Source organism: Mrakia frigida (assembly GCF_051309035.1).
Source record: "Mrakia frigida strain ATCC 22029 unplaced genomic scaffold BDY24scaffold_9, whole genome shotgun sequence".
Classification (NCBI taxonomy): domain Eukaryota; kingdom Fungi; phylum Basidiomycota; class Tremellomycetes; order Cystofilobasidiales; family Mrakiaceae; genus Mrakia; species Mrakia frigida.
This window is the reverse complement of record NW_027481272.1, coordinates 403,433-428,794: the sequence shown is the minus strand read 5'-3', so window position 1 is coordinate 428,794 and position 25,362 is coordinate 403,433. Positions and strand designations below refer to the sequence as shown.

At 53.5% G+C, this 25,362-nt stretch overlaps 8 protein-coding genes across 8 annotated transcripts; 3 read left to right on the top strand and 5 right to left on the bottom strand.

The window, feature by feature from the left end:
* Positions 1 to 3: 3 nt before the first annotated feature.
* On the bottom strand, positions 4 to 2,013 carry BDY24DRAFT_413773 (fasciclin domain-containing protein; the record flags this gene model as incomplete). Its single annotated transcript, XM_076643221.1, has 11 exons — positions 4 to 159; positions 222 to 331; positions 401 to 411; positions 497 to 539; positions 624 to 735; positions 805 to 1,019; positions 1,105 to 1,204; positions 1,301 to 1,346; positions 1,470 to 1,609; positions 1,687 to 1,858; positions 1,928 to 2,013. The coding sequence occupies 11 exons, from the start codon at positions 2,011 to 2,013 to the stop codon at positions 4 to 6; spliced, it is 1,191 nt and encodes a 396-aa protein (XP_076498253.1).
* Positions 2,014 to 2,352: 339 nt separating this feature from the next.
* Positions 2,353 to 6,200, bottom strand: BDY24DRAFT_282687 (aminopeptidase P family protein). The gene is made up of 16 exons (XM_076636980.1): positions 5,986 to 6,200; positions 5,904 to 5,922; positions 5,738 to 5,834; positions 5,578 to 5,663; positions 5,260 to 5,475; positions 4,921 to 5,058; positions 4,594 to 4,763; positions 4,445 to 4,516; positions 4,261 to 4,368; positions 4,067 to 4,158; positions 3,931 to 3,992; positions 3,635 to 3,853; positions 3,541 to 3,550; positions 3,375 to 3,427; positions 3,156 to 3,281; positions 2,353 to 3,004 (listed from the first exon to the last, which is right to left on the bottom strand). Exons 1-16 carry the CDS (start codon positions 6,058 to 6,060, stop codon positions 2,619 to 2,621), a joined length of 1,929 nt encoding a protein of 642 aa, XP_076498252.1. The 5' UTR covers positions 6,061 to 6,200; the 3' UTR covers positions 2,353 to 2,618.
* Positions 6,201 to 6,261: 61 nt separating this feature from the next.
* Positions 6,262 to 8,144, top strand: BDY24DRAFT_383660 (HIT-like domain-containing protein). Its single transcript, XM_076639703.1, has 8 exons — positions 6,262 to 6,358; positions 6,432 to 6,616; positions 6,679 to 6,771; positions 6,837 to 6,937; positions 7,008 to 7,100; positions 7,204 to 7,409; positions 7,509 to 7,603; positions 7,744 to 8,144. The coding sequence occupies exons 1-8, from the start codon at positions 6,268 to 6,270 to the stop codon at positions 7,855 to 7,857; spliced, it is 978 nt and encodes a 325-aa protein (XP_076498251.1). The 5' UTR covers positions 6,262 to 6,267; the 3' UTR covers positions 7,858 to 8,144.
* Positions 8,145 to 8,434: 290 nt separating this feature from the next.
* On the bottom strand, positions 8,435 to 11,693 carry EXO70 (GTP-Rho binding exocyst subunit EXO70). Its single transcript, XM_076639702.1, has 13 exons — positions 11,587 to 11,693; positions 11,440 to 11,488; positions 11,200 to 11,295; positions 11,037 to 11,121; positions 10,844 to 10,955; positions 10,677 to 10,779; positions 10,328 to 10,581; positions 9,889 to 10,227; positions 9,723 to 9,785; positions 9,403 to 9,637; positions 9,162 to 9,266; positions 8,738 to 9,040; positions 8,435 to 8,608 (listed from the first exon to the last, which is right to left on the bottom strand). Exons 1-13 carry the CDS (start codon positions 11,623 to 11,625, stop codon positions 8,553 to 8,555), a joined length of 1,839 nt encoding a protein of 612 aa, XP_076498250.1. The 5' UTR covers positions 11,626 to 11,693; the 3' UTR covers positions 8,435 to 8,552.
* A 512-nt stretch (positions 11,694 to 12,205) lies between these two features.
* BDY24DRAFT_413768 (uncharacterized protein) lies at positions 12,206 to 15,364 on the bottom strand (the record flags this gene model as incomplete). Its single annotated transcript, XM_076643220.1, has 16 exons — positions 12,206 to 12,311; positions 12,413 to 12,562; positions 12,649 to 12,713; positions 12,792 to 12,926; positions 13,005 to 13,137; positions 13,225 to 13,319; positions 13,406 to 13,471; positions 13,560 to 13,637; positions 13,706 to 13,865; positions 13,946 to 14,144; positions 14,244 to 14,253; positions 14,340 to 14,418; positions 14,851 to 14,874; positions 14,995 to 15,035; positions 15,127 to 15,215; positions 15,310 to 15,364. The coding sequence occupies 16 exons, from the start codon at positions 15,362 to 15,364 to the stop codon at positions 12,206 to 12,208; spliced, it is 1,485 nt and encodes a 494-aa protein (XP_076498249.1).
* Positions 15,365 to 15,510: 146 nt separating this feature from the next.
* BDY24DRAFT_383654 (t-SNARE) lies at positions 15,511 to 17,518 on the bottom strand. Its single transcript, XM_076639701.1, has 12 exons — positions 17,341 to 17,518; positions 17,232 to 17,277; positions 17,024 to 17,122; positions 16,789 to 16,934; positions 16,511 to 16,609; positions 16,341 to 16,431; positions 16,242 to 16,262; positions 16,148 to 16,179; positions 16,033 to 16,074; positions 15,948 to 15,959; positions 15,774 to 15,870; positions 15,511 to 15,702 (listed from the first exon to the last, which is right to left on the bottom strand). Exons 1-12 carry the CDS (start codon positions 17,487 to 17,489, stop codon positions 15,649 to 15,651), a joined length of 888 nt encoding a protein of 295 aa, XP_076498248.1. The 5' UTR covers positions 17,490 to 17,518; the 3' UTR covers positions 15,511 to 15,648.
* Positions 17,519 to 18,981: 1,463 nt separating this feature from the next.
* BDY24DRAFT_440037 (uncharacterized protein) lies at positions 18,982 to 21,789 on the top strand (the record flags this gene model as incomplete). Its single annotated transcript, XM_076644488.1, has 13 exons — positions 18,982 to 19,550; positions 19,637 to 19,728; positions 19,814 to 19,918; positions 19,984 to 20,084; positions 20,155 to 20,238; positions 20,330 to 20,384; positions 20,489 to 20,572; positions 20,649 to 20,801; positions 20,907 to 21,020; positions 21,095 to 21,358; positions 21,446 to 21,521; positions 21,606 to 21,671; positions 21,744 to 21,789. 13 exons carry the CDS (start codon positions 18,982 to 18,984, stop codon positions 21,787 to 21,789), a joined length of 1,809 nt encoding a protein of 602 aa, XP_076498247.1.
* A 235-nt stretch (positions 21,790 to 22,024) lies between these two features.
* BDY24DRAFT_383652 (uncharacterized protein) lies at positions 22,025 to 25,337 on the top strand. Its single transcript, XM_076639700.1, has 14 exons — positions 22,025 to 22,791; positions 22,994 to 23,032; positions 23,131 to 23,144; positions 23,220 to 23,375; positions 23,493 to 23,604; positions 23,726 to 23,784; positions 23,882 to 23,923; positions 24,000 to 24,253; positions 24,383 to 24,431; positions 24,515 to 24,552; positions 24,650 to 24,717; positions 24,800 to 24,818; positions 24,885 to 24,925; positions 25,022 to 25,337. Exons 1-14 carry the CDS (start codon positions 22,198 to 22,200, stop codon positions 25,076 to 25,078), a joined length of 1,542 nt encoding a protein of 513 aa, XP_076498246.1. The 5' UTR covers positions 22,025 to 22,197; the 3' UTR covers positions 25,079 to 25,337.
* The last annotated feature ends 25 nt before the right edge of the window (positions 25,338 to 25,362 follow it).

Here is a 25,362-nt window from a genome sequence, read left to right as displayed (position 1 = left end):
AGCCTAGACCCAAACGAGAGCAGCCCCAACGAGAACCAAAGCGACGAGGCTCTTGTTCAACGAGAACGAGACGAAGCCAGCAGAACGAGCAGCGGCGGAAGCTGAAGCTAAGGCTGAAGCAGACGCGTTTCCTCCCGCTCCAACGACCCCGGATGTGGGCTAAGAACGAAGGAAGGAGTCAGTTGGAGGAATGAGGTGAGATGAACATGGATTGAACTTACTCCGACTCCGATATCAGAGGTTGAGGTAGCAGTAGCGGTGGCTTGGACGGATTTGACGGAAGCGACGGCCTGAGGGTTCGACGCGGTGTTGAGGAGAACGGTATCGATAACTGGGAGAGGCAAGGAGGAAGAGAGTCAGTTAAACGATTGCTGAATCTAGACTAGATAAGACTGCTTACGGTGAATGACCCTGCGAAGGAAGAAATGAGACGAGAGGAGAGTGAGATCAGTGTCGCGTCGAGCTGGCAAAAAGGGAAGACGAAGGATAGACGAACCCGTTTCTAGTGATGATGTCGCTGTAGACGACGTTGGCGGTGACTATTAAAGGTAAATCAAAGCAGATCAAGTCAGCGAGAGCGTCAAGGTAGAGGAAAGAAACGAGAGAAGAGAAATAGAGCGAACCGTTTCCCGAAGTAACAGTCAAAACGGATCCGTTCTTAGCAAAGGTGAGTGCCTCTCCGGCGAAAGAGACAGCAGGACCGAGGCCAGTGCTGTAAAGGACGGAGTTGTTGACCTGTCGAAGGAAGAGAGACGTTGGTCAGATCCGAAGACGCGTCGCAAAAGAGAGAAAGTTCGAACGCACGACGTGGTTTTGGAAGACCGTGATGAGCGTCGACTGGTTCAGTCCGGCGATAGTGGTGGGAGGAAGCTTGGCGAAAGCTTCGTTGGTAGGAAGGAAGATCGTAAGGCCGGTGAGACTCTCAAGAGGTCCAACCATTCCGACGGAGTTGAGAGCAGCGGCAGCAGTGCTAGCATTCTGAGCGGCGAATTCTCCGACGGTGGGAGGAAGGTTGATAACTGATCAAAAAGGGAGTAGATAAACGAGAAGGTTGAGCTGACTGCTCAGGCTGAGAGAAAAGCAGAGGAGGAAGAAAAGTCGCACCCTCGTCCAAACCGATGATGGTGAGGTTTCCGTAGGTCGAAACTCCGTGGGTCGAGACGTTGTAGGGTCTAGCAACCCACTTCTCGTATGGTGCGTCGACCTGAGTGGGGATAGAGAAGGGGATTAGTTGAGTCGGCTCGAGGAAAGTCGCAGAGTCGATGACGAGGCGCGAGAGAGAGAAACACTGTCGTCTCACCTGGATTCCGGTGCCGTTGGTTTGGTAGAGAACAAGAGCTTGACCCCTGCTCAAGTTCAGACGAGAGAACGGTGTCAGCTTCATCTTCCGGAAAAGGGAGAGCGAGAAGAACAGCGAAGAGGCGGCGACGCCGAAGGAAGCAGGATCGAAACGAAAACGAAACCCTCACCTTCCTCCTCCAATGTTGGCGTAAACGTCTCCCTGGAGAGTAGTCCTAGCGATGGTGTGGTTGGGAGAGTTAGAGACGCTCGAGGTATTGTAGGTTTCCGTGAGGACATGGTAGGAGAGGACTTGAGCGAGGAGTGTAGCCTGTCAAGCGACGGAGAAAGAGAACGGTCAGCCGTCAAAGCTCGACACTCTTCCCTTTGAACTCTTCGAAGACTAACGTTCGAAGTGATGTTGGTAGAGACACCACTGAGGGCACCATCTGAGGGAGCTAAAAGCGTTCTCTCTCCGGCCTGGAGATCTCCAAGGAGCTTGATTCCCTCGGGAGTGGCACCGATGGAGGTGACGATGTTGACGAGCGAAGAGTAACCTGAGGCGGTAAGAGAAGCGATGCTGGTGGAAGGAAAAGAGTGTAAGGTCAGCTAGCTAGCTCGGATGAAAGAGCGGTAAGAGATTGCTCACAGTCCAGCAGCGAAAGCAGCTGAATCGGTCGCGTTCTGAGCCGACGCGAGGGAAGCCAAAGCGAGGAGAGGAAGAGCGAATCGCATTTTGGAAAGGCGAGCGGAGGAAAGGAAGATGCTGGTTGGGAGGGAAGGAAGCAGACAACGGAGAAATGCCTTTTTCGAAGGAAGGAAGGAAGGAAGGAAGGAAGGGGGTCATCAAGAATGATGGAAGGAGACAGGGGAAACGGGATCGTCATTGCTTTGATGGAAAAACAGGGAAGAAGTTCGTCAGCGTATATCTAGAGCCTGGATGCAAAACTTTAGGAACTTACGTTGCTGACGCTGCTGATTTTTGGAGCGAGAGATTGACGAGAGCGAAGGTTCGACGCGTTCGAGCACCTTTGATCTCCCTCGCCCTTCAACTCTCCGCTTCTCCTGAAATGAGGCTGTAAAGATCCAAAACGGTCAGCATGAATTTTACCTGCTTCTGTCCTCCGACGAGCCTTTTTTCTTCTCTCCCAGCCGAGCAGCAACGCTCTCCGACCTCCCTTTTCGCCGTCCTTTCTCCTCCTTCCTTCGTCTCCCGTGCCATCTCAGCTCTCGACTCCGCAACAGAGCATCAGACCAAACATCCCATCTCGATCCGTCCCTCTCCGCTTCGCTCTCAAAACGGAGATCAGCTCTCCGCTGAAACACCCTCGTCACGTCAGTCAGAGCTCAACGCAACTCCTGTCCAGCCAGCTCCTCGCTCTCCCTCCTTCCCCGAGCAACGGACCCAGCATCTCCTTGACTTTTCGATGGTACGAGTTGACCCAGGTTCTCTCGGCGACGGTGAGCAGGGAGGAGTCGATGAGAGAGAGCTGAAGAGGGCAGACTGAAGGGGGAAAAGGACGCGTCTCGGAATCAGTTGTTGCTCTAACGAGCGCTCTCCTTCTCTGTCGATGATGATCCTGGAATGCGTGAGAAGTGAGTGAAAGAGTCTCACGAGTGACGTTTTCGAAGGTCAAGAATCCCTTCCCGCCAAAGTTGTTACGAGTGAGAGCCTTCGTGACCAGGACGATGGATTCGATTCGGATTCCGAACTTTCCGTCCTCATCTGGATCATCGCAAGTTTGAAAGGAAGAGGAAGGAGAAGAAAAATAAATGAAGGTTTTACTCGGAGACGAAATGACCTAGATCTCGAGGGAGAGAGCGAGAGAGGGACGGGGACCAGCGCGAAGACGAAGAGGAAATGCCGTCGTACTCACAGTAGCCAGGCTCGTTCGACATCACCATACCCTCCTTTAAAGGACTCTCGTCGTAGTTCTTCCTAGTTCCAATCCCTTGAGGACCCTCGTGGACGTTCAAGAAGTGCCCGACGCCGTGGGAGGTTCCTGAAGAACGAGAAGTCAGCCCCGTTTGTTCGTGCGGTTGATGTTGATTGGAAATGTAGAGAACCAAGCAAGACGAAGGGATGATCTACGAACCATGTCGATAGTCGAGGCCGTCCTCCCAAAGAGGTCGTCGAGCGAACGCGTCGCTGGGCAAAGAAGCAAAAGACGAGACCAGAAGAGGAGTCAGCTGCGAGCGAGATCTCAAGAAATAGAGAGATCAAGCGGGAACATCCCAAAGAGGAAGTAAAACAGAACGAACAGCAAGTATCCTGGACGAGTCAAAGGAGAAACGAAACGATCAGCTCAAGCTCGATTTCGCACCCTGATCTCGATGAGCGCTGCATAGAACTCACCAGTAGTACCACAAGGAAACACAGCAGTCTCGATGGCGATGTGTCCCTGTAGAACCCTGGTGAAAGCTCGAATCTCTTGAGCCGACGGAGTTCCGAAGTGAAGCGTCCGAGTGACGTCTGTTGTTCCGTCGAGGTATTGAGCTCCGCTGTCGCAGAGGTAGATCTGATCCTTCCTGATGATAGCCGAGTTGGTGGAAGACGGGGAGTAGTGGATGATTGCTGCGATCAACCACAATCAGAAATGAGAATGGTTCAAAGGAAAAGGAGAGAGGGGAAGGGACGGGACCCAGACTCACCAGCGTTCGCACCCGTCGAAGAGATCGTTTCGAACGAGAGACCTTGAAAGAGTGCGTTCTCTCTGTAGAGGAAAGTAGAAGTCAGTCTCTCGAAAGGAAAGATGAAAGAAGAGAGCAGGGACGCGTCCGAACTCACTTCCTGAACTCCTCCAGCTTCGTCGCCGCCTTGAACTCGTTGATCACACCCCCTCCTTCCAAGACCTCCTCGAGCCATGCAAAGTATTTGACCTATCGAGCACATCATCAAGCACTGTCAGCTCAATTGCAGGCGATACGAAGGGACTCGAACCGAAAAGAGTCGAGCTCGAGGGAACAGAAAAGTAAGCTCACCAAAGCAACTCCGTCTCTCACATGGCACTGCCTGAAACCCTCGAGCTCAACGAGATTTTTGATAGCTTTGGCATCGGTCACGGGAGATCGGGCGAGGTCGAGATTCGTCTAACGAGAGCACAAAGAGACGAGGCGTGAGCGGTGCGACACTTCGAGCTGAAGACGACGACGAGAAGAGACTCACCACTCCCAAGCACTCCGCAACTTTCAGACTCGTCCTCAAACCACCCAGAATCTTCTGCTTTCCTTCTCCCAGCTGATCAGACCGTCAGAGACAAAGTCAGCTCAAAGCTTGTCGCGTTCCGTTCATTCCTTCGTTCGTTCGAAACTCACCAATCCCTTCCTCAACTCTCCCAACGTTCCCCACACATCCTCGTAAGGTTTCACGCTAACTCCTTCCTTGACGAGATGGTGACGGACTTCCGGGGAGAGGTTTTCGGCGTGGCCGTGAGGGAGGAAAAGGAGCGAGGCGGAGGGGGTGACGAGGGCGTATGAGAAGAAGACTACGGGGAGGAAAGGAGGGAGAAAAGTGATGAGTGTTATTTAGATCCACAAGAACAGCGAAAACTAAAGAAGTGAGGGCGCAGAGAAGGAGAGTTGGAGAGGTGAGAGGGAGGGTCGGCGCGCCTTGAGACGGAATGGCAAGACCGTGTTACGTACCAGGATTGAACTCGATGTCGAATCCTCGGAGATTAAAAAGCCATGCAATCTCGTCGAGAGTCGTGAGGATCATCCCTTGGTGGTTCGAAGCGATGAGAGAGGAGCGGAGGGAGGTGAGTTTGGAGGAGACGGTTTGACCTGGATCAACAGCGACGATGAGGAGAAGAAAAGAAAGAGGAGTAAGCGTCAGTTCGTTGCGTATCTTCAGCTCTGCTGAGGCCACTCTTCTTCTCGCTTCTTTTCTTTTCTTCTCTCCTTGAGGCCCAGCCCGACGGGAAACGAGACTCGAGTCGAGGCGCGTCGCCTCCCCTTCCCTTCTCCTCTCCGCGGTCTACTCACCACAGAATTCCAGCCCCAACACCTTGATAGGACCCTCTAATCTCTTCCCTCTCCCTCCCTCCTCATTCCAAACCATCCCAACGAGATCGTCGGTCCCTTCGACGTTGACCCCTTGCGAACGAAGCGAGTTGAAGTCTGCGAGAGGAATGAGGTGGGAAGGGACTCCTACGCGGGACGGTTTGGAGGACGAGAGATACTGGAGGTGAGTTGGGGTATCTGTCAAATAAGAGATGAAGCGTAGGTAAGAAGGCGTGGAGACGGAAGGCAAAAAGAGGGCGACAACGAGAGGGACGAGATGGCGAAGAAATTAGACCGAACCTGGCAAACCCAGTTTCATGAGCGTCCAGTTGTCGTCCATCTCAGAGCGGGCCTGAAGGTAGTAGCGTCCGTCTGTGAAGAGGTGGCTGAAAAGTGGGGGGGGCAGAAGGAAGGTCAACGTGAGCTCGAGGACAGAAAGAAGGACTTGAGGGAGACTCACGCTTTGTCCAGCTCGACAACGGCCGTTCCAGCTGAGCCGGTGAAACCCGAGATGTAAGGTCGAAGCTCGTCGTAAGGAGAAAGGTACTCAGAGGAATCTGGAAGCGAAGAAGAAGTCAGGGATGAAGTCGAAGGGAGAGAGGGAGGAGGGAGATGGTCGAGCTCACGTTCGTCCTCTGAGGGGACCTGCAAGGACGATATCGGTCAGATTGAGCTCATTTATGAAACACAAGGCTAGCGTGAGCTCACTATGTAAGCTGTGAGACCTCTATCTTGCATCAGGCGTCGTAGAGAAACGAGTCGAGTCGTCGTTGAGGTCGCCATCTGGAGGGTCCGTCTGGGAGCGCCTTGGTAGGGACAGTTGCTGGGGGATGCGAGGTAGTAGAAGGCGGAGAGGTCTTGGGGGTCAGAAGCAGGGTAGGAGATGAAAGTTTTTGCCTCGATGCTGGTCGTTAGGAGTCAAGTCGCCTCGCTGCCCAAATCCGTTGTGTTCCTCCTCCCTTTTCCTCTCTTTGACCTCCTACGCTCACCATGTCTCCTCCTGTTGACCTCTACGTTGAACCCAACGTCATCTCTCTCACACAGGCTCGAGCTTTTGTCTTTGAGAGGATTCTCACAGATGGTGAGCGGGTCTTCTTGATCTTTGTCTCTTCAGCCCGAGCTCACACCTCCTTCCCTTCTCTCCCTCGTCGCAGATCCCGCTACTCGGACTCTCTTCCTCCTCGGAACGATTCCCAACTCCAAGACTGGAGAACAAGAGACTGCTATCGTCAAGCTCGAGAAAGCCGCTTTCGATACTCATGCGGAGGGAGAAAGAGAGGCCGTCCAAGGACTCATGGGTCGGATCGGGAAGCTCGAGAGCTTGGGAGGGAACGACATCGTGAGTGTTTATCTGGACCTAGACGAGGAAAGAAGGCCAATGGGACGATTTTACTACTACAGTACTACTGGGCCAAAGCTTGGATGAAGGAAGATCGACCTGCCGATATCAAGATCTCGGTCATTCAGCCCGCTACGGAGGTTCACATCTCGAAGGTCCGTTTGCTGCATCCTCTCCCTATCCCTCCAGACCAAAAGCTGACTTGTGTTCTCTTCTATAGCACTCCAAGCAAGCTGTTCATCTCATCAGAGAGACTCCTGAGCTCTACCAGTCCATCGTCTTGCCCTACATCCAAAGCATTCCGGCCTCGAGGACTCAGTGGTTCGTCTGCTTCTTCTTGCTCCTCCGCTTCACACAGACGGGAACTGATCATTTTCCTTGGATCTCGCAGGGTCAGGAACATCCTTTCGGGAGTCTCCGAAGCCGACTCAGTCATCTACACCTCGCCTTCGCCTCTCGGATTCACCGTCGTTCCTGACCTCAAGTTTGTCTTCCTTCCTCCTGCCTCTCTTTTCCGTCCCATTTCTTTCCCTCTCGACCTCTTCGTTCCCTTCACTGATACCCCTTGTATCGCTTCAACCTTTCAGGTGGGACAAATCGACACTCTCGACCCTCTACCTCTCCATCATCGCTCACGACGCGTCCATCCTCTCCCTTCGATCCCTTCGAGGAGACCTCCATCTCCCTCTCCTCATTGAAATGAGGAACAAGACTGAGGAGGTTGTTAGAGAGCTGTACCCGAGCATCGAGAAGGGACAGTTGAGGTTCTTCGTCCATTATCAGCCGAGCTACTGTGAGTCTTCGTCTCTTCCTTTCTTTCGTTCGTTCGCGTCGAGCGTCACCGTCGACGACTGCCACGAGCTCACTCCAGGTTCTTCTCATCATTCGACAGACCACTTCCATGTCCACGTAGTCCACGTCTCGTACCAAGGCTCCCTCGGAATGTCGGTCGGACAAGCGCACCTCCTCGACGACCTCATCGACCTCGTTCGTCCTTTCGTTCTCTTCATTCTCTCCTGCCCTCGCTCGACCTTCATGATCCTCAACCCCCGTCCTGACGACTCTTCTATTTCTCTATCCGCATCGCTGCTCCACGTACGTCCTTTCCGTTATCTTTCCTGCCTCAGCTCCAACTCAACCCGTCCGCCCTGTCCCTCCTCCCTCTCACCTACGCCCTCGGAGAGAACCACGCTCTCTGGAAACCCCTCTCCTCCGCCATCGCCGCCGCCAGTTCTCTCTAGAGAACAGAGGGAGGCTTCGACACCTCGACGGAAAATCGTCCTCAAGGCTATTCGCCTTTACCTTCCTCAGGGAAGAACGCAAACCGACGTGGTTTTCAGCGTCCACTCAACGTGGGATTCGCCCTCAAGGGGTTCGTGAGACTGGAGGGGTAGGGGAAGAGGGAGAGAGAGAGGGAGAGAGAGAGGGAGAGAGGGAGAGATGGGGACTCGGAGGCGGGAGATGGTTCAGGACGAGGCCGCTCTTCTTCTTTTTGAACTTTACTAGCGGAAATGATGCATCCATCTTAGTACAGCTTGAATCTGAGGAAAGAGCTTTTCCTCGACAGCGCCGACGCGTGGCGACGTGCTTCTCCTCTCGTTTGCCTAGACGCTTCTTTTTGCATCTGTGCCTCGTTACTTTATGATTTTAAGATCGTCTGGAATCAGACTGCGAGCACAACTCCTCTCTCGCTGGGTGAAGAGACTGAAGCTCGCTCAACTCACGGACGAACGCGTTCGAGGTCTCCGCTGCCGTTCAGCATCGCAACCGAAAGGATTCGATGAACTTCGACAAACCTCGAGTCAAAGAAAGCATATGGTCCGTGAAAAGGTCATTATTCATTCTAGCTAGGTCGGAAGGAAACAGAGACGCATTGCATCGTTTCGTCCATCCTGCGTCAGATCGTCTTCGCCTCCTGACGGATCGAGGCCTACGCCTACTTGAAGATTGCCTCAATACGATGATCCAGATCGTCGGGTGTGCATCGGATATCTGTTGCGTTAAAAAACAACGGAAGAAAAAGAGATTAGCCAAACTCGACGCGTCCTTCGTCTCCCTCCCTCCCATACCTTCCCACCCTCCCCACCCCACCCCAAACCAGAGCCATTCTTAAAAGCTCACATTTGACCCCCAAGCTCCCCGCCCACTTCTTCACCGCATCCCTATATCCCTTCCCAACCAACGCCTTCACCTCTCCTCTCAACCTCTCCTTCACCTCCCCGCTCCTCTCCAACTTGTTGCTCCTATGCACACCCTCGATCCCCTCGAGCGTGTCCCAGAACTTGGTGAACCCGTCTTTGGTGGTTTGGCGATCGACGGAATCGGAAGTTTTCATGGGGTTGGCGAGACGAGGGGTGGAGGACTGGAGGGGTGTGGGCTCGGTGAGGTTGAGGAGGAGGGAGCTGTAGAGGTCTAGGTAGGAGGCTGTCGGAGGGAAGAAAGAAGACATAAAGAGGAAAGGTCAGAAACGTGAAGAAAGAGATGAGAGGGGTTGATGGGAGAGAGAGGGAAGAAAGCGGAAGGAAAAGAGGATCGAGAGACGAACCTTTCGCTGTTCGGAACGATTTGTTGAGCAGGTTCTCTCCTGAGTCACCTAACAGATCCGAGATCGACGAGCTTGAAAGAAGTAGGTTGTCTCGGACGTATGAAACTGCAGTCGAACCCAATCCAAAGAAAAAGGAAGATCGAACGTGTTTCGTCAGCATCCCTTCGACGCGTCGAACCCTCCTCCTCCTCGTCTCGCCTCACTTCCTTCCTCCTCGGTCGACTCGACTGAATTGACTCACCATTATTGACCAGAAAGATTGCTCCCACTCCCTTCCTCATCCCCTTCACTCTCGCCTCCAACCCTCCCATCAAAGCAGCAACGACGTCGAACACGAAATGCTCCAGGACGCCTCCGTCGTCGTCCCCCGAAGCTGTTGCCGTTCCACCCATGAGCCACTTCCGATCTCCGAGTTGAGCGAGGAAGTCTTCGATGGTTTCTTGGTGTTCGGGAAGTTTGAGGAGGTAGGCTACGGTCTGAGGGGAAGAGGAAGGGACGTGTGAGCGACGCAACGAGAGTCACGGACGGAGGAAGGAGGGAGGCCGGGGAGATGAGACGTACGGAAATAGTGTTGGTAGAAACTGAAACGGAAGGAGGTTCTCCTGGGCGAAGCATCGGCGAGATCTGAGAACGCAAGGAGAGGCGAGCAACGAAGAACGATTAGCTCCCGCTCTCCCCTGTCTCCCTTCTTCCACCCACCTATCTCCTCCTTCTCTCCCAAACGCACCTTAGCACCCTCCACAGCCTCCGGCAAACTCCTCAAACACAGCCCTTTCAACCCCGTCCCACTCGCCAACACCTCCCTCACGACTCCCTTCGCCAACGCGTTCCCTCCCAACCCGCTCACTCGCACGAAATCATCCCACTTCACCGACACATTGTCCAACGCTTCGTAGATGGTGTAAGATTTCCAAGGGAGCGGCTCTTTCTTGAGCGCTTGAACAACGGAGAGGAGGGTTTGGGAGAGGTAGGTCAAGGTCGGAGTGAGGATCTGGGTGAGGAGGATGAGGAGGGTGGGTGATTGGGAGGTAGAGGGAAGGAGGGAGAGGAGAAGGCTGTGCTCGGCCTGCAACGAAGAAGCCGAACCAGTCAAAGACCGTGGGGTCAGTGAAAGGAAGAGCGAGCGAAGCGAAAGACGCGTTCAGAGTTGAGTTCGGCAAACGCACCTTCGCAACGCCCAAAACCCCTTCCATCAACCTCCCTGCACCCTCCTTTCCTTCCAACACCTTCCTCCCGAAGCTCTCCACCCCCTTCTTCATCCACCCCGCTCTCAGTTCTCCCCATGCGATCAAGGTGTCTTCGAGTTGATGCGTGTTGGCGGTTGAGGTTTTGGAAAGCGGAGAGGAGAGGAGGTAGTTGGCTAGGTTGGAAGAGAGAAGGAGAGGTTGAGTTGGGAGAGACTTGAGAGGGGTTTGAGGAGCTGAGTTCGATGTCCAGGAGGAGGGAGGAAAAGTGTGTGAGCGAGACGCGACGGGAAGGAGCAACGGGCGATGGAAACGGATGGATGGAACGAACTCCGTAAAGCAGCATCCATATCGAGAGACTGAGAGGATCCATCGGTGATGTGTTTGACAAAGACGCTGCAGAGTTGTTTGAAGCCTATCTCAGCGAGTTTGGCCTGCGACAAGAGGAAGTGAGCTTGACCTCGAAGCGAACGAGAGAGAAACGGGACGAGACCGTACCTTCTCCTTGATCCCACCCTCTCCTCTGAGCCCACTTCCTTTGAGATCGTCGATATGCTCCAGGATTCGGTTGAGAGTCGCCATGTAAGGAGCCAGGTTGGTTGGGTTGGGACTGTTTGGAACACAGGGAAAGATGAGCTGGAGCTCAACCCTCGAGCTCTCCTTCGCCTTCGCTGGGAAGTTTGGAGCTCACGGCGTCATGATAGCAGCATCGTCGCTGAGAGTCTTCTCCTGATTCACTCTGACGGAAGAGAGAGCAGCGAGAGTAGCGTCGATGTCTGTGTCGGCACATTTGAAGAGTCAGTCGAAGCTCGAGACCGTCGAAGGGAACGAGCTCATTCTTGAACAGAACTCACTTGCGCTCAGTCTCGTTAGAGATTGAGTAGAGTTGTGCAGAGGCAAGATAGTCCGTTCCAGGCGGTTCAGCCGAGTATCGAAATGAGTGAGGATCCCTGTATCCGACAGAACGAGGACGAGGAAGGAGAAGGGTCGTGAGTTCGAGCTCGCATCTCTTCCTTTAAGCCTTCCCTTCCTTCTCCCATTCCTCTTCGCTTTCTCTCGCTCTTCTTCGACCACAGAGTCAATAGAATACTCACCAGTCATCCTCGAACTCAACACATGGGTCTTCTTGAGGTTTTGATCAAGCTAAGAGCGAAAAACAACGAAGGGAAGGAAGGGAGGTCAGCTTCAGCCTTGAACTCGACGACTCGATCCACTGCCTTCTCCCAGAGAGTGAGACGCACCAGTTCAATCTGAGCAGAAGCTTCAGAAACGTCGGCCATCCTCGATGTAGCTAGGAGGAGAGATGTATGATTTGAGGCGGGATGGGTGTTGAGCTCGACTCCTCCCTCCGCCTCCTTCTTTGATTTCGAGCCCGTCCTTTCCTTGTTTACTTTTTCGCTTCCTTTCCCCAATGCTTCCAATTTCCTGCATCAAAGTATGGGAACCTATAAAGGATTCGAGGCCCTTCACCTACGACCGACAGGCAACGAGATTTCGGAATCGACGCGTCGTCTGTCGCTTCGATCTCTCCGTCCCTCCTTCTTCCTCTTCCTCGGCTGCCCTTCTTTCACCACCCACGACCTTATCTCCCCTCCAGCAGAGCAACAATACCGCAATGTAACGAGCTCGGGAAAGAGTAAAGCAAAGAGAAAGGAAGATCCAGGCGCGACGCCTCGAGAAGGAGGGTGCGGGTAAGAAAGGGTTCAAACAGAGTGATAAGGACTCGAAAGGCACGTATGGGTTGAAAGCACAAGAAGCAAGAAGTAAGGAAAGAACATCTAGCAAGACCTACACCGAAGAGAGACGGAAGAATGCGAGTAAAGAAGAGAGAGATCCGAAACCAAGAAAATCGAGCGGAATCTAGTACCCATCCCCTTCCAACTCCAAAGCCACAACCCTCTTCCCCTCCTCGGTAAGCCGAGGTCTTCCGTCCGAGAGGTCCGGGTCGAAGTATTTTGGGATGAACCTGATTCGAAGAACGAGACCGAACGTCAATGGATGAAGACGACGACGCGACGAGTCTCCAACTCGAATAAAACGCAAAGCCAGATAGGGGTTTAGACTCACTCTTCCCCAGTAACCTTCCTCTCCGCCGTTCTATCCCTCTGCTGCTGCTCGATCTTCTGCTTCTCGGACGTGGCATCTCCCCAAGCTTTCGAAAGCATCTTCTGCGTCACTGGGTCCCAGAGTTTCCGAGATTCGAAGTCGTCCTGCGAGCTGTAAACGAAGGAAGAAAGGAAGCCGAGAAGAGGTCAGTATGAGGCGGAGGGACAGACGGGGGTAGGGAAAAGGAAGAGACGAACCTCAGAGGTCGAACCCGCTTGGGAACGATGGCGAGGACGTCGAGATCGATGAGAAGACGAGATTCCTAATTCGAACAAGCCAGAACGGCAAAGGTCAGCTCATCCGAGAACGACAGTAGCCACATGAACGAATCATAACTCACCTTCTCTCCCTTCGCCTTGAAATTGACCTTCGTCCTCCAACATCCCTCCAAAGTCCCCACCACCATTGCAGGAGGAACGTCCTTGATCTTGACGTAGTTCTCAGCCACCGCATCTCCAGCCTTGTACTTGTAGACCTGTGCAAGAGGAGAACGACGAGGAAGGTCAGCCTCGTCGCGTCGGGAAGGAGGGAGGGAGGGGAGGGAAGGACGAACGATTCCCTCGAGCAAGAACCTAGGTTTCGAGATCCAGCTCTCATCCTTGTATTCGGTGATGGCTCTATAACGTTCCGTCGAGTCTCCTCCTCGACAGGTGACCGAGACTTGATCCGAGATGGTTCCATAGAAACTGAAGAAGAAAACGAAAAGAAGGGTCAGCCTCGAAGCTCTCAACCTCAGGTGCGCCTTTCTCACACCGATCGAGCTCGTTACTCACGTCCCCTTCAACAGACCGTTCACGTTCGCCTGAGGATTCGAAATCTGGTACTCCTCTCCCTTCCCTGGACCTTGGTTCAGCTTGACGAAGGTTCCCTGTTCGAGTGAGGAGTCGGACGAGAGAGACGCGTCAGACCTTGTTTTCGAGAAGCAGAGCGAGGAGATGATGGAGGGAGACTGACCTTGTTCAGAGATCCAGGACCAATGCGTATGCTCATTCCGGAGACTTTCGCAGCGATTTGGTCAATCTGGGAAAGAGAGAAAGGAGGAGAAGAGGGTCAGAGTCTCTCCTTGAGACGCGTCGTCGACCGAAACGAACGAGCGACGAGAACGTACAGCAAAGACTTCGATACCCTTATCTGGACAGTAGTAGTAGGCAGACGAAATCGGCGGGTGATGGGAGACTTGCTCGCACTGTGGGAGAAGCGAAACTCGTCAACTCGAGAGGAGTGAAGGAGAAAGAAAGAGCGGAAGGGACCAACCAAAAACGCAACCTTCACTGGCTTCACTCCGTTGGCGAACGCCGTTCCCGAGACAGATCCACCGGTAACAGAAGGAATCCCATCGTCCTGAGCGTCGTAGAATTCCTGGCCAGCCTTCCCTCCTAGCGAGCTCGCCAACGAACGACCGCTCCGAACCGATCTGACGGAGAGACGACGACGGGAACGTGTGAGCTTGTCTCCTTCCCCAAACGTCTTCGAAACTGAGCTGAGAGTACTCACGAAGCGTCACTCCGATCTCCGATAGAAGGCGTAGTGTTCCCAGGAGTGTTGTAACCGCTGATGGCAGGGTCCCCGACGTTGTGCTGATGAAGGAATCCGTTGACGACGGGTTCGAGTGTTGACGGATCGATTTCGTTCGGAGGGACCTCCCAATGGCATCGGAAGTGTTCTCCGAGGACCGAGTTGTAAGGCTTGCAGACTGGAGGGAGTAGCGAAAGTCAGAAAGGCGGAAGGAGGCAGCTCTTTCTCGACGTGTGTGAGCTCGAACTCAGCCTCGAAGTTCGAGAGCTGAACGTACCCTTCCCTCGCTGATGAAAGTCCAAGAAACCAGATCGAACAGATTTATCAGCATGTGCCCACAGAGTAGAAGCGTAGGAGGAGGTTCCAAACTCACCACGAACTTCAACTGAATCGTGAAAGCGAACCTCAACGCGGCGAGCATCCTCTCGAGAGGGTCCGGGGAGTCTCCGATGCTGCAACAACCAAACGAGCCACGAGCAGCCCCCAGTATTTAGGTCAGCGCTCACTTTATCTTCCCTTCCCTCTCTCTGAACACATAGAGAAATCACTCACGAAGCCAGGAACTAGACCATCGACCAAGAACGTGTGCGTACAAGCCAAAGAGCATCTCCCGACCGCAGTCAGCTTCGACGCTCCCTTCCCCTTGTTATAAACAAGATAAAGCGAAAGGACTCACGTCTGCACGATCTCCAACAGCTTGAGAAGGCGAGAGCGAAAGAATGAAGGGAGTCAGGAACGTGGTTCGGACGGGCGGGACCCGAGGAAAGGAGTCAGGGAGGAAGGAGGAGGGAGCTCACTCCAGCTGGGGGGTTGAAAAGGAACGCAAAGAGGATTGAGAGTCAGCTCAGGTTTGTAGATTGAGAGGATGAATCTGGAGTGCTCACTACTCGAGATTAGGCACGGGTTCCCTAGCAGAGACAACCGAGGAAAGGTCAGTCTTTGCGGGAGATGGGTTGAGCTCCATCGATCCCTTCTCTTTCCCCCTCTGGATCCTTCCTCCTCCCACTCCACCAGTACTGAGGACTCACATTAGCGAAGCCGGTAGACTCAATCTCAAGTTAGCGATGTCCTTTGACGAGTCGGAGAAGAAAACGTGGTCAGTCTGAGCTCGAACGACGAAGGGGAGGAAGAAGGGGATGGGGAAGAAGCCGAAGACTCACCTTGACACCCATAAACTTCTTCAACAACCCCATAATCATCTTGACCTTACCCTCCTCGTTGGGAGGTTCAGCTACGACTGCTAGAGGAGCTGAGAGCAAAGGGAAAGAAACGAAGGGGAATCTCGTCAGCTCGCTCCTTTGCGCCGTCCCCAATCGTTCAAAAGATCACAGGAAGGAGCTCACCTTCCACCTCCTCGTCTTCAGGTTCTACTACTGCTTGAGAGACTTGCTTCGGCATTCACTCGTTTGATTTATGGGGGAAGGGAAGGGAAGGGAGGAGGGGAAGGAGAAGGTTGGTTTGGTTGGAGTTGAACCGGCGAGGACGTCGAGACTCCCTCGTCACACCTCTTTTCCTTTTTTGATTGAATGAATTCTCCGAGTTAAGCCTAGAGACAGAGCATCGTATCGAGAAGGGTCGTGATAAACGGAAGTAGAAAACGGCGTTATACAAAAAAAAAAGCAGAGCGTAAACAAGGACGGAGAGAGAGTAACGAAAGTGGACAGCTCGACGACGCGGAAGAATCACTTCTTCTTGAAGACTCCCATTTGAGCGAGCACGATGAGGATGATGATCATCTGGCGAACATTTAGTTCAGCGCGAAGTCGGCTTGTAGGTACGTACGAGGGAAGGGAGGCGAAAAACTCACGAGGACCAAAACGATAGCGAGCGAGATCCAAAGACAGAGCCAGCGTTTGGAACGAGTCTTCTTGGCTGTTTCGACTCCTCGGTCGAGATGGTTGACTCTGTTGGATTCAATAAAGCGGCGAGGGGGAGTGTCAGGATGAGCTGAGGGCAGGGACGAAGAGGGACGAGAACGAGCCCTTGTTCCATGCTGCAGTCGAGTCGAAGAAAGAAGGACGATCAGCTCAGATCCGGGGCCGAGAGAACAGATTAGGTGTACTTACTCCTGGTAGCTCGTTTCAGCGTTCTTCTCGATGACTTGGAGACTGAGGAGAAGGAAAGGAACGAAGTCAGTCAAGGTCGAGACGCGTCGTGAACGAACGACGAAGACGGACTCACACCTCGTCCTGGCGGTTGACGAGCATGCTCATCTGTGGAACCCGAACTCAAGGTCAGCTTCATCTTGTATCCTTTGTCTCGCAGGTCGACTCACATCCGAGAACATCGTAGCGAGCTGTGTCGAGCAATCCAAAAGCGAGAAGGTCAGCTCGGCTCTCGCAACTCCAACCTCCTCCGCTTTCCTTTCACTCACCTCCTCAAGCGTACGTTCAATCTTCCTAATCTCTTCCTGCCTCTCCTGGACAGCTCTGAAAGCACCTCGAGCCTCAGAATGCCTCGCACCACTGCTCAAAAATGAACGGAAGACGTCGAAACGCGTCAGCTCTTCGTCCCTCCTCGCTCCCAGAAAGAAGCAGGACTCACCTGAGCAAAGCCTGCGAGAAGATCTGTCCCTCTACCCCGGCATCGAGAGCCTGTCGAACTTGGTCGTCGGTAGCATCAGGCTTGACGATTCGAAGTTGCCTGCACGACGAAGAGCGGTTTCATGAGCCGAGGGAGCCGAGTGCGAGAGGGAAGAGAGAGACAGAAGATGAAGAGTCAGCACAGCTGAGAAAAACCTCTCAGCAGATAGGTATCCGACATCTTTCCTCTACCCCAGAAGAGGGAGTCGCTAGTAGTGAGAGAGCGATATCCGAACTCACCTCTCCCCTCTCTCCCTGACCTTCCCTCTCCATCGCCTCTCCTCCTCCTGCCACTCTCCGAGCAGGCCTCGATGCCTCTCCGATAGAGCCTTAGACTGATTGATCAAAGCTTGAGAGGTTCGAGTCTCGTTGTCGTCGGCGAGTCTCTGTATCGCCCCAAAAATCAAAACCAACGAACGAGCGGGTCAGCTGAGAGGGGAGGAGGAGGAGGGAGGAGGAGGGGAGTTGAGCTGACTCTGATCTTGTTGGAGAGCTCTCCTGCCGTCTGACGAAGTTTGGAGTTGAGAGTACTTTGGTTGGAGGTGAGGTTGGAGTTGTCCGGAGAGGAGATCATCTATAATCCCATTGGGCGGAGAAAAAAGAAAGAAAGGAAGGATGAGCTCGCTCGATCAGCAAACGCCTCTTCCCTCCCTCCCTCCTCTTCTTGAGACGGTCGTACTGACCTGAGAATGCAAGCTGGCCAGCTCAGATATCGACCCTGAGAACTCACTGCATCCATCAATACTGTCAGCTATGATTTAAAAGCAGAGAGGTGAAGGGAGAGAGACAAACTTGAGCTCTGCTCGCAGAGAAGCGATGGTCTCCCAGATTCGTCCTCCACTCGCTCCCGCTTCTCTCCCTCCGTCCATACCAGTAGGAGCGTCGTCCCCTAGCTGCTTGTATCCACCGCCGAGGAGTCCCATTTTCAGATGTTCAGACATGGTGGTGGAAAGAGGGGTGTGATGGGTTGTTGTGGTTGGAGGGAAGGGAGAGGGGAGGAGGGAACGAAGGGTCGACACTGCTTCGCGGAAGCTGAAGAGGCTGAACTGGAGCCGAGGAGCGAGACTCTGGTGGCTGTTTTTCGATGCGAGAAGATTTGTTACCAAGGAGAAGAGAGGGCTGATGATCGATGGACGTCTGGGTATGAAGTTGAAGAAGCTGTGTGTTGAGTGAAAGACGAGCAGAGGAGGGAGAGAGGGGGTTCGTCGCGTCTCGTCGTCTTTACGCCTCATCCCTTTCCGGTCAGTTAGAATCTGCACCGAAGGCCTACGAGGTATACTTTGAACCTTTCGCTTGTGATGGGATGCCAGCTAGAATAGATCGGTGGTAAAGCTCTTGCAAAGAAACGAACAGGTCGAGCGTTTCGGACGCGTCGTCCCCTTCAACTGAGCGACCCGATCTTCAACCCGATCCCTTCCTTTTCTGTTTTTGAGCTCGGAGAAGTTTAAAAAGTAGTCGAGAGCACAACTTCGGCACTCGAGCGAACGGAACAATAGCATGGACGGAAGAGGGTCTGCGCGTCCAAGTCGACAAACGCTCGCCTGCTGAGGCTGGCCCTGCCCTCGATGATGACCTAGCTACCTCCTTGAAATATGTCGCATGCCTTTATCACTCAATTCGACTCGCCAGCAACATTGCGGCGACGGCGACACAGAATAAAAGAAGAGGAAGGCACGACGCGTCGGGTCTCGCCCAAGTCGGACGACGCTGTTTGCCTGCATCAATCTTTTCTTCGCCAGCGGGGGTAAGATATTGATGTGTCAGGCTCTCACAATGAAGTGTCTCTAAAATCCACCTCCGAGGACGATCTGCTGAGAATCTATTCGGAGATCGACGAGGCTGAAAGCGAGCTCACTTTCCTCCATTCGAAACCGACCCTTCTTCCCTCCCAACCACCAACCCAGGAAGAGGACTTCCTTCGAAAAACAGACTCTCGGACAGTTCTTCGTGCTCATCTCTTGAAGATGGGCCTCGCCTCTGCACCAGAAGAACCTTTTCATCGTCTCGACGAGCTTTGACTCTCCCCCCTTCCTCTTCCTTGGCCGCCCTCCTTCTTCCTCCGAGCTTACCTTCTCTGTCCTCCTTCTTCTCGCCTTCTTCACACAAGCAGAGTAGTAGTCCAGACCGCCAGTGACGATCTATATGACGAGGCAATCAGCTGCAAAGTGGTTTTGAAACAAGCTTCAGGAGGTTTCAGAGGCCCAAAGGTCGTCCCCGCTTGAACTCAACCTCCTTCTTGAGGTTTATTTTGTCTTGCTCGTGTCTCTCGCCTCGCTACATTCTACGGAGGTTATCCTTCTCGTGGGTTTCCCTACGTCACAGTTTTTCTTCCTTTTCTCCGTCTTCTCAGCACGATTCTGCTCATCTTTCTCTCCCCCAACGCCCATCTTCTCCTCCTCCTTTCGTTCTTCCTTTCCCTCCCTTCAAACAACCATGCAACCTTCTTCAACATCTTCGAGTCGGTCCTCCCCATCCCTACCTACTCTTCTCATCTCAACCTTCTTCCTCCTCCTCCTCACCTCAACAACTTCGTTCGCTCTCCCTCATCCTTACCCCCTCCACCAACTCAGCGCCCGAGGACCTCGAACCCACTTCTACAACTCCTCCAGCTCCTTCGTCGCCTCTCGAGTCGGTCGACACTCCCCTCGTCCTACACCAGAACCCGTCGCAGGTAATTTCGAACGGCAAAAAGTGTCCTACGCTCGTCGCCACCCGAAGAAGACGCACCTCGACGTCGGAATGGCCGTCAGGCGAGCGGCTTGCTATGGTAAATCCACCACTGTCCAAGATATCAACGACTTCTTCACCGAGGGGGGAGTGGGAGCGACCTTGCTCCTTTGCCCTGGAGCAGTCATCTCCGTCGACGAGACGATTCTCTTCGCCGCGTCCGGCCAAACGATTCAGACCCAAGGAGGAAGCACCGTCGCGTTGAAAAGGCGAGCGACCTTGAAGATCACCGGTGCTAGCGTAGCTACGGCCATCGAGGCAACCGGTTGCATCAAGTAGGTTCTCTTTCCTCGCGCCAAGTGGTCCGTTTCCTTTCGCTTTCGTCGAGCTAACCTTCTTCCTTTGCTCTCTTTTCTTTCAGCTGCGATGGTCTTCTCGTCGATTCTCTGATCATCGATGGAGGACGACTCTCTTTGGGTGCTATCAGTGGGGGTGGAGCTTTGGTGGAGCTTGGTTGGTCTTCCTCCTTTCTCTTTCTTTGGGTCGAGACGCGTCGTTTCGAGCTGACCGTGTCTTCCACTCTCGTTCGTTCCCCCAGGTGGAACTTCCAAGTACCACAGTATTACGAACTGTCAGATAGCCAACCCGAGGGGATGGTCGTCTCTCCATTTCATCCAGGGAACGGGGCTGAGTTGCACTGGAGGTTCGTGGTCTCTCCCTTTTTTCGCTCTTGTTTCCCGCGCTGACCTTATCGTTCTGTCCTTTCAGCTGTCGCTAAGAACAACGTCATTGGTCCTTCTGGAACGGAAGACGCAATCGCAGATGGGATCAGTTTGTCTTGCAGGAACTCGATCGTCCAGGGAAACACGGTCAGTCGAGCCTCACTCTCTCTCCATCCCTCAGTCCCTCGTTCTGACCTCTCTCAACTTGATCCCTCAGATCTTCGACGCCACCGACGGGGCAATCGTGGTCTTTGCTAGTCCTGGTTCCGACGTCTCGGGGAATACCATCACCGCAAACGACGTGCGTTCTTTCTTGCTCGCTCTCGTTGTCGTGTCGACGTGACTCCAAGCTGATATATATTTGCTCTCCCCTTTTTCTCTTCCTTCTACAGCGAGTCATGCTCGGAGGAATCAACATGGTTGACTTCTCGCCTTATGCTGGAGACTGTGAGTCCTTCTCTCTTCCCTCCCTTCGACGCGTCTCCCCTCCTCTCCTCGTTCTCGCCACTGACGATACGATATCTTCCTCCTTCTCCTTCTTTGATTCGCAGACACTGGAACGGTCGTTCACGACAACACCATCATGGCCACTGGGTCTCAAATCAAGATCGGTATCGCTCAAGGAATCGCTTGCTGTTCGTCTTCCCCTTCCCCTCGTTCGTTCTCGCCCCGTCTCTGAACTCTTCTCCTACTCGTTCTTCTTTTTCTTAGGGGGAGACACCACCGACGTTCGCAACTATGGAGCTAAGGTCACCGCCAATACCTTCGGAGGAACTCATCTGACCTTTGGCCTCGCCGTCGCTGGAGTCAAGGATTGGGGGTTAAGTGACAACGTTGCTCTTGCTTCTACTCGATTTCAGGGAGGTTAGTTCCTCTCTCTCTCTCTCAAAGCAGGTTCATAACCAGCCTTCCGACTAGAATCTTCAGAACTAACCTACCTATTCTTCATCCGCTCTCTCCTCCTCTCAGAACAGTCCGACTCGTGCCATGACCTCGGAGGAGCCGTCACACCTACCTTCGCCATGATTGACCCTTACAAGACGTCGGGGGTTACGCTGTGGAGAGATCAAAACTGCTGGACTCGTGAGTCGCTCATTCTCTCTCCCTTCAACAGGCCTTCCGCTGACCTTTCCCGACTCTGCTTCTCGTCTTCTCAGAGGCGACCTTCCAATACCTCCTCTGCTACGATCAAGGCACCGAAGCTGGAGTCGCTCCCAACCCAGCCTTCGTCTCTGGAGGATCGTGTACTGCAGGAACTCAAGCAGCTCCCTCTTCGTCGAACTGGGTCAACGCGGATTACTGCCTCCTCGATTCGGAGACCAGGATTCTTGCGGGACACTACTACAACGACGGAGAGAACAGTGCTTCCTCGTGCACCGCCTTATGTACCTCGCTTCAGTATACTTACGCTGGAATGGAGAGTGAGTCCGAGTTCGAGAAGCGGCGAGGGAACCGGAAACGCCTTGACTGACTCCTCGACGCGTTTTCTTTCTTTTCCTCCTTCAAAGACTCGAAACAGTGCTACTGCGGTAACGAGGTCGCTACTGCTTCGGGCCAAGGCGCTGTTTACCCTTCGACGAACTGGTGAGCTCATTTCCAAGGTCCTCACCTCGAGTCGAATGAAACTGTGGACTGACCGAGCTCGTGTTTGCCTTTCTTTCCTCTCAGCGCTGCTCCCTGCCCTGGAGACGCGACCCAGATCTGCGGTGGAAACAGCTACCTCATGTCTCTCTGGTGAGTCGATCTCCCACTCAATCGAACGATAGACGCTCGTGCTGACCTCCCTTTTTCTGCTTCGCGCCTCAGGTACGACGCGTCTCGAGTTTCGGCTCCCGTTGCTCCTTTCGCTTGATAGATCGCTCCTTCTTTCCTTTTCGTCTTCAAATCTTAATCTTTGGGCTCTACCATCTCTTTTACATCACTTGTATCTCTCACTGTATCATAGCGCGGTTTCCTCGTACATGATTTCGATGCTTCGTTGACTGCTTTTGGCGCGGACTCAGCCGACGACGGTTCACCCTTCTTCGCAATTTTATCTCCATCGAAAGCTTCTCGGCTCACCGCATTCTTCTTCAGGTCAGCCATACCTTGATCCCTTCTCGTTTCTATATTTTTTTGGCTCCACCCTGTTTAAGAAAGCGGGGGGAAGCCGTCAAGGTCCTGAAACCTCGAGAGCTGAACCTTCCTCGCTCCTTCCTTCCCAACTAGCTCTTCCTCCCTTCGCCTCACCTTCCTTCCTTCCCTCCTCCTCCCTCCCCTCATGTCCTTCCGCGCCTCTAGGGTTCCCAAACGTGGTACGATAACGCTCGTTGTTGTTCTGTGCGTGTTTGGGTTGGTGATTCATTCTCGAGGGTCTTCGAGGTCGGCTCTGGAGGCCTCGAACGAAGCTCGACGTTCGTTGGAATGGGCAACGACGGACGACACCTCTACGGTTCCCGAACTTCACTACCACGACCATGATCACTCCTCAGACGAGATCGACAACCTCATCGCTCACCCACCTCCACGCTCCTCCCAACCTCAACCCATCAACCCTCCTTCTCCCTCGTCGATGAACGGCTACCTCCAACTCACTCCTCGCTCGTCCTTCCCTACGACCAACATCCTCCTCCCCGTCGCTGGATACACCATGTTCGATCGACTCTTCCTCAAAGGTGGAACGCTCTACGTCGTCGTGGACGATCCTCGAGATCCCAACATTCCTCAGCTCAAGAGGATGACTTCAACGGCCATCGTCCCAACGGCCAACAATCTCGTCGAGAGGATTCCAACCGACAAGGAGATGAGAGTTATCAACGTAGACGAAGCTCAGAAGATCTTAGGGGAGTCTGCTATAGTCATCGATGGCTTCTCGGTGAGTCAGACATCTGCTTTTCGTAGGAGCTGGAGGAGGGAGGGTGAGGTGGCAGTGTCGAGAGGAACGAGAGGGAGGGACGCGAATCAAGGGCGAGGCGAGAGGGAAGGAAGGTTCAAGCTCACTCTCAGCTCTCTTTTTGGACTGACCCTTCCTATTCCTTTTCTTTCTGCTCTGCTCGACCCCCTTGCTGCTATGATAGATCTACCTCAACGATCCAGGAGGAATCTTCATGAACCACGTACGTTTCTCGTCTACCTTCATCGCCTCCTCTCGAGCTTGAGCTCGAAGCTCACCTCATGCCTCCTCCCTCCTCGCTTCCCTTTCATACTTCAACAGTACTACCACTACTGGTCAGCATCCCTTCTTTCCCTTCACACTCAGCTCCTCCGCTCAATCTGATCCCTTTCGGTTCGAATAATCTACAGGGCCGAGCTCATCTTCGGAGCCTGGAAAGCCTACACCACCCTCGACCCAAACATCACTCGAAAAGGTCACACCATCCTTCCTCCACCAAGGAGGATCGTCTACCCTCACGCGGACGAACCAGATTGGAGAGACGGTCCTGGGTTGAACGCTTTGCTGTAAGTCTACTCCCTTTCTCTCTCTCTCTCAAACCGAGGTCAACCTTGAGCTCAAAGCGGAGGGACGAAACTCAAATCGATCTGATTCTCCGGTCTCTTTCTTCTTTCTCCCCACAGGACGAAAGCAGCCTTCCCAAGTACGGCCTTGGAGTACAGGAGGGATTCGGAGGATCGAGAGGATAGTGGGTTGACGTACGTCTTCGAGAGGGTCGTGTTGGTGGATCGAGCGGTGAGTCGCCTTTTCGTCTTTCGGGTGACTCCCCTTTCGAGGAGGGTCAACCCTCGTCTACTTGGGAGTCCTTCGCTTTGAGCTCGAGCTGATATTGGGTTGTATGTTTCTGTTGTGCTAGGCGGGATCGTACGGAATGAAGTGCAATGGTCCTTTGAAGTTCACGTTCAAGATGAATGGGTGAGCTCGTCGTTCCCTCCTTTCTTTTTCCTTCGCGCTCGAGCTCGGTATGCTTCGGAGCTGACTTTTCCTCTGCTCGTTTGTTCCTCGTTTGCAGAGACATCATGGGAGAACCTTCCAGCCCGAATTGGTACCAACCGTTCGTCTCTTTCTCCTTCTCTCTCCGTCGCCTCAGACCTGACCTCTCCCTCCCTCTTTCTTCCTGCTTCACCCAGCGTCCGACAATCCGTCCTCCGAGCCTTTGGAGTCCCCGACGTCCCTCCCAAACGACCCGTCGTCACCTACATCTCTCGACAAGGAGGACGACGATCCCTTCGAGACGAGGATCACGACGCGCTCGTCGCTGGCTTGACCGCTGCTGGAGAGAAGAACAACTGGGAGATCGTGGTGGCGAGGATGCAGTACATGAGTAAGAAGGAGCAGGTGATCCTGTCGGCGAGGACGACGGTGATGATTGGAGTGCACGGGAGTGAGTTTTGGAGTTCTTGGGCTTTGACGATCGAGGTTTGCGGGTTGGGAATTGGTGCAGGAGGGAGGAGAGAAGAGAAAAGATCGGGAGGTCGAGGTGGAGAGCTGATCTTCACTTTCTGATTCGCAGACGGACTGTCGCATCAAGTTTGGATGGATCCGACGCCCTTCTCGGCTGTGTGAGTTTCTTCGTTCCGCTTCTCCTTCCAGCTATTTGAAACCTCGAAGCTGATCTCCTCCTCTGTTTTCTCTTTCATTCCAGCTTCGAGATCGTCGTTGAAGGAGGATGGAGTTACGATTGTAAGTGTGCTGCTCTCTCTCGGTCGATCTCGACGCGTCTCTCTTTCCTTCCCTCCCTCTGACTCTCTCCTTCCTCCCTGCCTTCCCTATGTAACAGTCGCTCTTCCAGCGGAGGCGCTCGGATTCCGTCACTACGGTGTCTCTGGGGACGTCGTGAACGATTCGGTTCGATCGATTCCTCTCCTTCTCCACTCGACGACGCGTTCGACGGAAGCTGATCTCCTTCGCCCTTTTTCGTCTTACGCAGGTCCTCAACTACCCCAAAGGTCCGTATGCTGTCTCTCTATCTGACCTGATTCAGGCGAGCTGACCTCTATCTCGTTCGTTTGTAGTTGGATTCCCTCCGAACTTCCACGGTCGAAACCTCACTGCCGTTCGTCCCTTTCCCCCCCCTCTTCTCCGACCGCTCCTCCTCTACAACTCTCGCTGATTCCACCTTTTCTTCCACTTGTTTGCTTGCAATCCACAGAGCACCCCAGCGATCCTCAAAGTCCTCACGAAACGCTTAGCAGGATGGCACGCGTGATTCGTTCTTTTTCTTTCTTCTCTCTCTGTCTCTCGCATATTTAAGTGGATGAACCGAGGGTGGGCCCGTCTCGCACCAGTTGTTGGTAGGATTTTTTGGGTTGCTTTACGGTGGGACGTCGTCGCTCGCTCTCCTTCTTTTTTTGTTTTAGTTTTGATCCCCCTTCTCCCAGTCATATCCCCTATCCCCTCGTCTTTTCGCATTCCTTACAAGCTTTTTCTTTCTTTGCCTGTATCCATATAAACACGATTTTACTTCGTCGAGCGGAAGTCGAGAGGGAGAAA

Coding starts and splice junctions, on each gene's coding strand:
- BDY24DRAFT_282687 (XM_076636980.1), bottom strand. CDS start 6,060: ATGGCGACCTCAACGACGACTCGACTCGTTTCTCTACGACGCCTGATG. Junction 5,059..5,259: donor GTTGGGGCTGGAATTCTGTG/GTGAGTAGACCG, acceptor CTGTTGATCCAG/GTCAAACCGTCTCCTCCAAA. Junction 4,159..4,260: donor TGAGAGACGGAGTTGCTTTG/GTGAGCTTACTT, acceptor TGTGCTCGATAG/GTCAAATACTTTGCATGGCT.
- BDY24DRAFT_383660 (XM_076639703.1), top strand. CDS start 6,268: ATGTCTCCTCCTGTTGACCTCTACGTTGAACCCAACGTCATCTCTCTC. Junction 6,772..6,836: donor CGGAGGTTCACATCTCGAAG/GTCCGTTTGCTG, acceptor TCTCTTCTATAG/CACTCCAAGCAAGCTGTTCA. Junction 7,410..7,508: donor CCATTATCAGCCGAGCTACT/GTGAGTCTTCGT, acceptor ATCATTCGACAG/ACCACTTCCATGTCCACGTA.
- EXO70 (XM_076639702.1), bottom strand. CDS start 11,625: ATGGCCGACGTTTCTGAAGCTTCTGCTCAGATTGAACTG. Junction 10,582..10,676: donor TATGGATGCTGCTTTACGGA/GTTCGTTCCATC, acceptor CATCGAACTCAG/CTCCTCAAACCCCTCTCAAG. Junction 9,786..9,888: donor AGGCTGTGGAGGGTGCTAAG/GTGCGTTTGGGA, acceptor TTGCGTTCTCAG/ATCTCGCCGATGCTTCGCCC.
- BDY24DRAFT_383654 (XM_076639701.1), bottom strand. CDS start 17,489: ATGTCTGAACATCTGAAAATGGGACTCCTCGGCGGTGGATACAAGCAG. Junction 16,432..16,510: donor TTCTCGCAGGCTTTGCTCAG/GTGAGTCCTGCT, acceptor ATTTTTGAGCAG/TGGTGCGAGGCATTCTGAGG. Junction 16,075..16,147: donor GTCAACCGCCAGGACGAGGT/GTGAGTCCGTCT, acceptor CCTTCTCCTCAG/TCTCCAAGTCATCGAGAAGA.
- BDY24DRAFT_383652 (XM_076639700.1), top strand. CDS start 22,198: ATGTCCTTCCGCGCCTCTAGGGTTCCCAAACGTGGTACGATAACGCTC. Junction 23,605..23,725: donor TCGTGTTGGTGGATCGAGCG/GTGAGTCGCCTT, acceptor CTGTTGTGCTAG/GCGGGATCGTACGGAATGAA. Junction 24,254..24,382: donor GATGATTGGAGTGCACGGGA/GTGAGTTTTGGA, acceptor TCTGATTCGCAG/ACGGACTGTCGCATCAAGTT.